This window comes from Telopea speciosissima, chromosome 8 (genome assembly GCF_018873765.1).
Source record: "Telopea speciosissima isolate NSW1024214 ecotype Mountain lineage chromosome 8, Tspe_v1, whole genome shotgun sequence".
NCBI classification, from domain to species: domain Eukaryota; kingdom Viridiplantae; phylum Streptophyta; class Magnoliopsida; order Proteales; family Proteaceae; genus Telopea; species Telopea speciosissima.
In genome coordinates, this window is record NC_057923.1 from 24125169 (window position 1) to 24135156 (window position 9988).

Consider the following 9988-nt stretch of genomic DNA (forward strand, 5'->3'; position numbering starts at 1 on the left):
TTCTTGATTAAATTAATATCACTTTATAATTTTCTATGGTTGTAGGCAAACGATGGTAACCTAGATATTTGAAGTATATTGGTCTGATTGGGATTTACTTGATTTTGGGTTTAGGAATTATGGGAGAAGAAAATAAAGAAAGTAAATAACTGAAAGTTGAAGGGAAAAATAGGGATTTGAAGAGGGGAATTCAATTTAGAAGAGAAGACAGGGGAGGGGGGAACCATGTGCTGCCCATGGCTCTCCCATCTCTCCTAAAATCCCACTACGATTCCATCTCTCCAATCTTTCCTAAAACCTATTTTTTCCCCCTAAATCTCTCCCAAATCACCCCTGATCCCAACTTTCCTCTAACTCCCTCCATGTGATCTCTCTCCCGTCTCTTCTCCTAAAATCTCTTTTCTCCCCAAAAACCTCTCCATGGCTCTTTATCTCTTCTCTCGAATCTCTCCCAACTCTCTTAAAGTATCTTTCTCCCATCTCCCCACGATTGTCTATCTCTTCTCTCAAACCCCACCACGTTTCATCTCTCCCATCTCCCCCAAAAATCTCTCCAAAAACTCTATCCATGATTCCCCTTTAAAAATCCCTCTCCTTTGTCTCTCCTTCTCTCACGTTTTTTTTTTTTGTTTTTATTTTGGAATCGGCAAGGGAAGGAGAGAGTCATTACTGTTTCATCAGCCTTGTCATCACCATTACAGTTGCTCCAGCTCTACACCTGTGTTCCATCACCATAAAGAATAGTTGTTGGCCCCTATCCATTAGCCCCATGAGTGGCTAAGTATCTTCTGTCTTTAGGTGTAGATGAAGCATTAAACTTTGTTAATTAAATTTCGGTTTTTGGTACACTTGATTGCTTGATGTGTAGACCATTCCCAGTGAATGATTTAATTTATTGATTTAGTTTAGAGGATTTGTTTCTATGATTCATATTTTCTATTCAAGCAATGATTTTTATTGTGATTGTGGTTGTACCGATGATAGCCTATATCTGACTGAACTAAGCGTATGCGAAAGGCGTTAATGATCGGCAAGATAGGCTATAACTAGGATGAATTGCAATTATCATTGTGTGGTATCATTAAGCTTGTAGCTGTAATGAACTGAAGTATGTACCAGTAATTAATTAATAAGGATCAATGCGGATTCAAAACCTAAAGACAATCTTCTCCCATTGTTTTCTTCTTCTTCATCGATTTTTAATTGTTCATTAGTTCATAGTTTATTTTTAATTTCATTCTAGATAATTGTTTTTGAAATCACTTTGCATCATCTTAAGTAACTTAGTCTTCTAGTTCCCCGTGGATTCGATCCCTTCTTACCACTGTTCTAGCAGTAATTTAAGGTTTAATTTTGATACGATAACGACACGATCAAATTTTGGCGCCATTGCCGGGGAACCAAAGCACGGTTTGCTAAGATTGATTTAGTTGTTTCGTTCTATTTTGTTTTTGTTTTAATTTCAGAATTTTTATTTTTATTGTTTTCTTTAGTTTATTTTAGTTTAGCCTAAGTTGCTTTTATTTTGTTTTGTAGGCAGCCCAGTTCGCAGAGCAAGGAAGAGTGTGCCATCTTCAGCCCAACTTGTTGAATTCGCATTCAACCCTCTTGTGCATCTTGGTTGTGTGTCTATTCCTTGGAAGTTGTAGTGATTACTACTAGGGAAAAAATGCAACAAGAGTTTCTGAAGAAGTATTTCTCCATAGGAAGAATAAATCAGATTAGGCGCGCCATCACCAACTTTTCGCAAATTGATGGTGACCAATTTCATGAGACCCGAAAAAGACTTAAGGACCTGATTCGAAAGTTCCTCCATCATACTATACCTAAGTGGCAATTAGTTCAATGTTTTTATGATGGATTGACTGATAGACATAGACAGATGGTAGATGCTTCTTGTGGAGGTACATTTATGCATAAAAGTGAGAATGAGGCATGACAACTATTTGAGACCCTTAGTGAAAATTCGTTGCATCATGTGTCAGCCTCTAGAATTGAAACCCCCACTACTGTACCCAAAAAAAAAAGGTGGTCTCTATGAGGTAAGGCAATCTATGGCCATAAACACTAAGGTGGACATGCTTTCTCAGAAGTTAGATTGTTTGTTGTCCATAGGGCAGATTCCTAGGCAAACGAACTCACCTCAAACCTTTCAGGATGTGTGCGCTCTTTGCTCCATTCCTTACCATTATATGAGTGATTATCCTTTAGCTGTGCAATTCCCTGAATATGTTCAAGAACAAGCCCAGGCTGCGCAGAGTTTCTCTAAACTAGGTAATGATCCATTTTCTAATACCTATATCCCTAGCTGGAGGAATCACCTAAACTTTGGATGGAAACAACCTAATGGCTTCCAAACTCCACCCAATAAGAAAAAATTTTCCAATCAGCAGAATATCTATAGAGACCCACAACAACCACTTCCTCCATCACAGCTTAGTTCTTCAATAGAGGAAAAAGTGTTGCGCACTTTGAAAGGGTTGGATCAGAACATTCAACTTCTCCACTCACATACTCAATCTCTCTCCAAGTTAGAAACACAATTGGGTCAACTAACTGATGCCATTAGTAGGAGAGAAGAAGGCCAACTACCAAGTCAAGTGATAGATAATCCTAATAATCAGCCTAGTAACAGAATTTTTCATGAGCAAGCTAAGGCAGTCATGACTTTAAGGAGTGGCCGAGTATTTGGAATCCCTAAAAAGCGCTCCCTTGAAGAGAGTTCTGAGAAAGAGGCTAGTCCTGAAGCTCCTCAAGTTTCCAAGGACCATGAGATCGAACAAGTTGGGGAGGGCAATAAAACTGATTCTTACATACCCAAAGCTCCTTTCCCCTCTTGTTTAAATTCTCCATCATCTTCTTTATTTGCTAAGAAGGGTGCAGAGATGGGAGAAATTATGGAACTGTTCAAACAAGTCCAGATCAACCTTCCCCTTCTTGGTGCCACTAAGCAAGTTTCAGCTTATGCTAAGTTTTTGAAAGATTTATGCACTCAAAAGCGTAAGCTGAAGACCCACATTCCCAAGACTATCCATCTTACTGAGCAAGTGAGTGCAATACTTTTCAATCAACTTTCCCCTAAGCTTAAGGATCCGGGAGCCCCTCTTATAAGTTGCACCATTGGCAACATTTCCATTGAGCGAGTGCTTCTTGATTTAAGGGCAAGTGTCAACCTTTTACCTAGCTCAGTTTTGGGTTTGGAGAGTTGAAGACTACAAAAGTCATTCTCCAACTTACTAACCGTTCCATTAAAGTGCCTAGAGGTTTCATTGAGGATGTGTTGGTTAAAGTAGATGAGGTCTATTTTTCTAGTCCTTGACATGGAAACACCAACTAATGGGAAACCATAGTCGATTATCTTAGGATGCCCATACCTGGCCACGGCCAATGCATGTATCAACTGTAGATCAGGTGCAATGGACATTTCCTTTGGTAACAAGAAGCTCCATTTAAACATCTTCAATTCTTACTTAGGTCCCTAGCATGAGGAAGAGTGTTTCTTCATAGATGTCATAGATGAAGTAGTAACAAGCTGCATTCCAGCGATTTTAGCGGACGACCCATTGCAGTTGTATTAGACCTCCTTTGGCGATAATGATTTGGATGTTGAGGCTTACACTACTGAGGTCAACGCTTTATTAGATGCCCCTATTTCTTCAGATCATCCCTCTTGGACTGTCAAGTATGAGTTACTTCCTCCCCTGGCTGAAAAGCCAACATTGAGTTCAGTTGAGTCCCCATCGGTGTTGGAATTGAAACCATTGCCTAATTCATTGAAATATGCTTTCTTGGAATCAAATGAGATGCTACCTATCATCATTGCTTCTAATTTGGCATCTAATCAAGAAAGACAACTTGTTGGGCGTTCTCAAAGAACATAAGGCTATCATTGGGTGGTCTGTGGCAGATTTGAAATGAATTAGCTCATCGATTTGTATGCATCGTATCTATTGTGACAAGGTGCTAAGCCTTTCCGAGATGCGTAGAGGAGATTGAATCCTAATATGTGTGAAGTTGTCAAGAAAAGGTGGTGAAATGGTTAGATGCATGTATTATCTATCCCTTCTCAGATAGAAAGTGGGTGAGTCCTACTCAAGTTGTGCCAAAGAAATCTGGCTTCATTGTCGTGGAGAATGACCAGGGTGACATGGTCCCTACTCGCACAACCACAAGTTGGCGTGTATGCATTGATTATAGGAAATTGAATTCCGTCACCCGCAAGGATCACTTCCCATTGCCTTTTATTGATCAGATCCTTAAGAAATTAGCAGGCCAAAACCATTATTGTTTTCTAGATGGCTATTCAGGTTATAATCAGGTGCCTATTTGCCCTGAAGACCAAGAGAAAACAACTTTCACATGCCCTTATGGTACATTCGCTTTCAGACGGATGCCCTTTAAGTTGTGTAATGCACCCGGCACCTTCCAAAGATATATGATCTCAATTTTTTTTGACATGGCGGGGGAGTTTCTCGAAGTTTTCATGGATGACTTCTCTGTTTTTGGGTCCTCTTTTGATGATTGTCTCTCCAAATTGACTAGAGTTTTGCAATGTTGCATGGAGACAAATCTTTTCTTGAGTTGGGAGAAGAGCCATTTTACGGTTCAACAAGGATTGTTTTAGGCCCTATTGTTTCCTAGCGTTGAATAGAGGTTGACAGGACCAAGATTGACTTGATTTCTAAACTTCCACCTCCCACTTCGGTCAGTCAAGTCCATTCTTTTCTAGACCATGCAGGTTTCTATAGGCGCTTCATTAAGTACTTCAGCACTATATCTAGACCCATGTACCGTCTCCTTACCAAGGATGCTCATTTTGTCTTTGACGATGCTTGCCTTAACACCTTCCATACCCTTAGAGATGCTTTAACTGTAATGCCTATTATGCAGCCTCCTTACTGGTCCCTATCCTTTGAGATTATGTGTAATGCCTCTGACTATGTTGTTGGAGCAATTTTAGGTCAAAGAGTGAACAAGAAACCCATTGTCATATACTATGCTAGTAAGACTTTCTCTGAAGCTCAACTGAATTACACTACCACTGAGAAAGTTGCTAGCAGTAGTATTCTCTCTTGATAAGTTCTGGTCATATTTGTTAGGATCTAAGGTTGTGGTATTCACTGTTCAAGTCGCCCTTAGGCATTTGCTTGCTAAGAAAGATACCAAACCTAGGTTGATTAGATGGATTCTTCTACTTTAAGAGTTTGATTTAGAGATACGGGACAAAAATGGTTCCAAAAATGTGGTAGCAGATCATCTTTCTAGGATCCTACTTGAGTCCCCCGCAACCATTGAGTTGGTTAGAGAATCATTCTTTGATGAACAGTTCTTCCCCGTTTCCCATTCATGTACTCCTTGGCCATATTGTGAACTACTTAGTTGTTGGGAAGATACCTGTTGGATGGTCTAGGCAAGAGAAAGACCGCTTCTTTTCCCAGCTACGGTTCTATTTTTGGGAGGACCTATAGTTATTCAAATATTGCCCTGATATGAGTGGAGTAATGGGTCACCGAATATCCCCTCCGTTATTGGGAGTGAACAATAGGGATTCCATCAATATTCCAATTCATTCTAAAGTTGAGTTAGGCATTGGAGAACCAGAGGTGAAAGTCTTCATAGAAAAAATCATGTAAGCAAGGTAGTACAGACTTATACCATATAACTCAAAAGTATAAAAATCATAGATTATTGGGTGAAATATGCGGGTATAGTTTGATCGATTGATTTCTTGAGGTATACGTTTTGGGTTTGATTTTCCTTTGGGTCCTTATATTAAGCAGATCCTTAGATCAACCAAACCTGGGTGTGATTTAAATTACTTGTTGAGGGACAGTTATTGAGAATGGAACCTTGGCAGCTCAATCAAAACAAAAGAGTTCTGCCAATACGAGACGAAGGGACATGGAGTTTGTCGTGGACGATCAGGTATTTCTTCGGGTAACACCGACTAAAGGAGTGATGCAGTTAGGTATAAAGGGAAGTTGAGTCTGAGAATCATGACCAATGGCGTACTGATTGGCAGAAACCCATGACGATTCCACGTAACGACGTTGAGGAAGTACCTCACGGACCCTACTCATGTCTTGACTCAGGGACCACCTGAGCTTGCTGCCGCTATGACTTATAAAAAGAAACTCAAAGGGATTTCGAATGCAAAGAGCATGATCTCCACAACTGTACTACCCTATTATAAAGGTACTATGAAGTAATCACCTCGATTAAGGAACGTCTGGGTAACGAGAAGATGAAAAGCGATTGAAGCATCCTCCCCTATGCGGATCCCCAGACACATCAAATTTTGAGGACAAAATTTTTGTAAGGTGGGAGGTATGTTACACTCGTGCCCAAAAACCCAGGCTAATTTGAACTTTAGTTGTAAGATCCTAACCCGAACCCTAACCCAAATCCAATTGTTGATCAGGAACCCATGGTTATAGCCCCTCAGTACCTTGTGGAATATTAACTGGGTGTTTGAACGAGAAGAAAGGACCCCAAATGTGAACTTCCACATGCCGACAAGACGATGGATACCTCCCCCGTGCAATTGCAAGGTTCACCATCAACTTCACCATTCACGGTGAGCAACCCTGACCAGCTAATCCTAATTATATATTGGGTATTATGGACATATAAATTATGTGGGAGTGTGTTCATACGCGGAAGCACCGATACTCGGGGTATCCCAGTACAAAAACAACAAGGACAACACACACTGGTTGATGGCCTGGTCTACTACTTCATCGACCAGAGTTGCTGTCATAGCAAATCTCTGTCTCAGGAGTACGGGACCTGGTGTCTCGAGTCGGGGATCTCGTCGTCGTGTCTCAATTACCTTGTAAGACTGTTCCCCGACAATTTCTGGTACATAGGACGCACGTAATGACCCGTGTATGCGAAATCAGACATTTAATTCAATTTTTCATCATTTGACCCACATCCAAATAGATCCTAAATCTAATGCCATATAAACCAAACCTAAGCCTAAACCTATCTACACTGTTCCAATCGTTACAAGAAGGACAAGAAAAGGAGGAGAGGAAAGAAGAAAGAAAAAAAGGAGAAGAAGAAAGGATTGAAGTAGAAAGGGCTTAGGAAGAATCTCCACTCTCTCTTCCTTTGCTATCTCAATTCTGTTCCCCTCATTTGTATATTTTGAAATCTTGTTGTTTCCCCAATTATTTTGCTTGGATGGGAAAAATCTAATTTGGAATCCACTGATATACTTCCAAATTCCAAGATAGAACTCTAAACTAACCAATTCCTTCTTCTAATCTATTTCTAAACCTAAGGATAATTGAAATATCTGAAGTTAATCTATGAAATTAACAATTATCTCCAACTTGAATCGGTATAGTTAGGAATCCAAACCCCTTCATGCATGATCAATTCTACACAAATTTCACATCAAGGACTTTTCCTAGACTTTGAATTTTATACAGATTCTATTTTTGGTTTTGAACTATTCACCTATCATGTCTTTGTGGAATCAAATCCTAAATTGGAGTGATTGGGAACCAAATCCTTTCATGCATGTGCATCCCTATGCTAATTCCACATCATGAACTCTTCCTAGACCTTAGATTATGTTTAGATTCTTCTTTGAACTATGAATTTATCATCCAAACCTGTGCATGTTGGAATTGACATGATGAGATTTGATTTCTATGCATGCATGGCTCTACCCATCTTCAAATCATCACCTCTTCATTTCATTTGACCCAATTATGGTTCCAATCCTTGGATTAGATCAAATAAACATCAATCCATGATCCAATTGAAGAAATCCAAACTAAAACCCACCCAAAACCCCTATTTTCATTCTTAAAATTCTTACTGCAAAATCTCTGGCCGATGGCCTGATCAACTATTTCATCGGCTAGAGAATGCTACCACAACAAAAAATTATAACATTCTTACTATATCACTCTGGCTTATGGCCTGGTCGACTATGTCATTGACCTGAGTTACTATCAAATCCATATTAACTCTTAGTCCTAATTCAACCTAATCCTAAGGCAACCTTAGGACCCCACCTGCACTTGAACACCTTCTAACTCATGTGTATGGTTTCATAATCATAGGACATAGCTAAATTATCGTCAAAACCTATCGGCAAGTAGCTTGAGAACCAATCCAACTTCGCAATTGCAAGTACGACAAGGTAAGTGGGGATAGACATTGAATTTTTTTGAAGAATGTTTATTGCATTAGTTGCTTGATTAGGAAATGTGCATATGTATGAGTTTTTATGACGACCGAAATCCGGGATAAGGGTAAGAGTACAACCCTCGCGGGCGGTGATCTTACGATCGATTTCTTAACTTAGCATGTGTCCAAAAATTGGCTGAATTTTTTTTTTTAATTAGCATACAAGCATGCCACTTTTTCTAACTATGCGAAAGATTATCAAACAACATATCATCGAATAAATATATGTTTTCATTCAAATTTGGTGGCAATTCCAATTAATCATTATATGTTCATCCTACAAGCATAAGAGCTAACACAAAAGAAAATAAACAGTATCCAAGTCCAATTGTGCTACATCCAACCATTCAATCCAAATTCAATCAATAAAATATCCTAATATCTATTATTCAAATTTTCAAGTCTATCAAGCATCATAATAGCCATCTTGCTGCTCCTGGTCATCTGTGCAGTCTGTGCACTAATATGTTCTGTCATCTGTGTTTGAAAAATAAAGGGGTGAGCTCGACAGCCCAGCGAGACAAAACATAGATAATACATGCATTAATAGGCACAACTTATACATACAAACAATGTAAGAACTATGGTAAAAAAAACTAGATACATTAATGCAATTCTATTTGGTTCTATTGCATGTGCACATCTAATAAAGGTGAGGAACATGATCGTTGATCTGACGGCTGCCATTTCTTGTATTACCCGACTAAATACTACCGGACTCATTTCTCTTTTACCCCAACTGACCGGACCAGGTCTGGGATCAAGTACGCTCCCCTGTGGGAGGTCTAGATCCAATTCTGGTTCTGGAGGACAGTGTGCTCCCCTATGGGAGGTCTTATCCTCAACTCTGTTCTGGTGTCCTCATCTAGCAGCTAACCCCCTGCTGGAAAGGGGTGTAGTCTGGGTTCTAGGTCTAAATTCTAAATGTTTGATTCTAGGACCTTATGTCCAATTCTTCCTTATATTCTGAATGAGGTTCTATCACATGCCGTCATGGTATTTCATCACATCATACAATTCTAAACTCATGATACATACATGGCATATCACTCATATTAAAGCATAAAATAAAATCCAATGCTTGTAAACATCATAAACAATCACAAAACATTTGAAATATAAGAGATAATGGTTCACTCACATAACATAGTATAAGAGGCATATTAATCCATGTAAAATCCATGATTATACTCACCTTGGTACTTGAATAGAATTACACTTTTACCAAGTCCTTAGTTTCTCTCCCGTACAATGTACTATCCCTAGATATGCTCACCTATCACATCATATTAATCTTCTCAGATTCTGTCCCATTGTGTGCATAGTCACTTCCTAATGCCATAAATTTTAACACAAACATCCAATAGGTATAAAAATTATATAATATTAAATTAGACTTAAAATTCCACAATTCATAAGGACCCAGCTCCAGAATAAGCCTCCAAGGCCCTTCAAATCCAAGCCCAAACTAGGGTACTGACAGGAACTTTTTCTACTAAACAGAATGACCTTTGTGCACTAAAAATGCATTAATCAATCGTTAAAAATTATAATGGCTCTCAGATTTTTATGTTAAACTAGACTTATAAATACACAAATCATCAGAAGACATAAACATAATTTAAGATCTCTAAGTCTTCTAAAAAATTGACCACAACTCGGGTTCATAACTATAACAAAACCTGCACTCAGAATTGTGTATAGAGCAGTAAATATATAATTTGTCTATCTTAAAGAAATTAATTCAATCGGGTCGTTTTACAGGTGAAACTAGCCTTAT

The 9988-nt window shown here is 38.9% G+C and overlaps 1 protein-coding gene across 1 annotated transcript; it reads left to right on the forward strand.

Annotated features, from left to right (window-relative positions):
- The first annotated feature begins 2054 nt into the window (after positions 1 to 2054).
- On the forward strand, positions 2055 to 3209 carry LOC122672185. Its single transcript, XM_043869682.1, has one exon. The coding sequence runs from the start codon at positions 2055 to 2057 to the stop codon at positions 3207 to 3209; it is 1155 nt and encodes a 384-aa protein (XP_043725617.1).
- The last annotated feature ends 6779 nt before the right edge of the window (positions 3210 to 9988 follow it).

Coding starts and splice junctions, on each gene's coding strand:
- LOC122672185 (XM_043869682.1), top strand. CDS start 2,055: ATGGCCATAAACACTAAGGTGGACATGCTTTCTCAGAAGTTAGATTGT.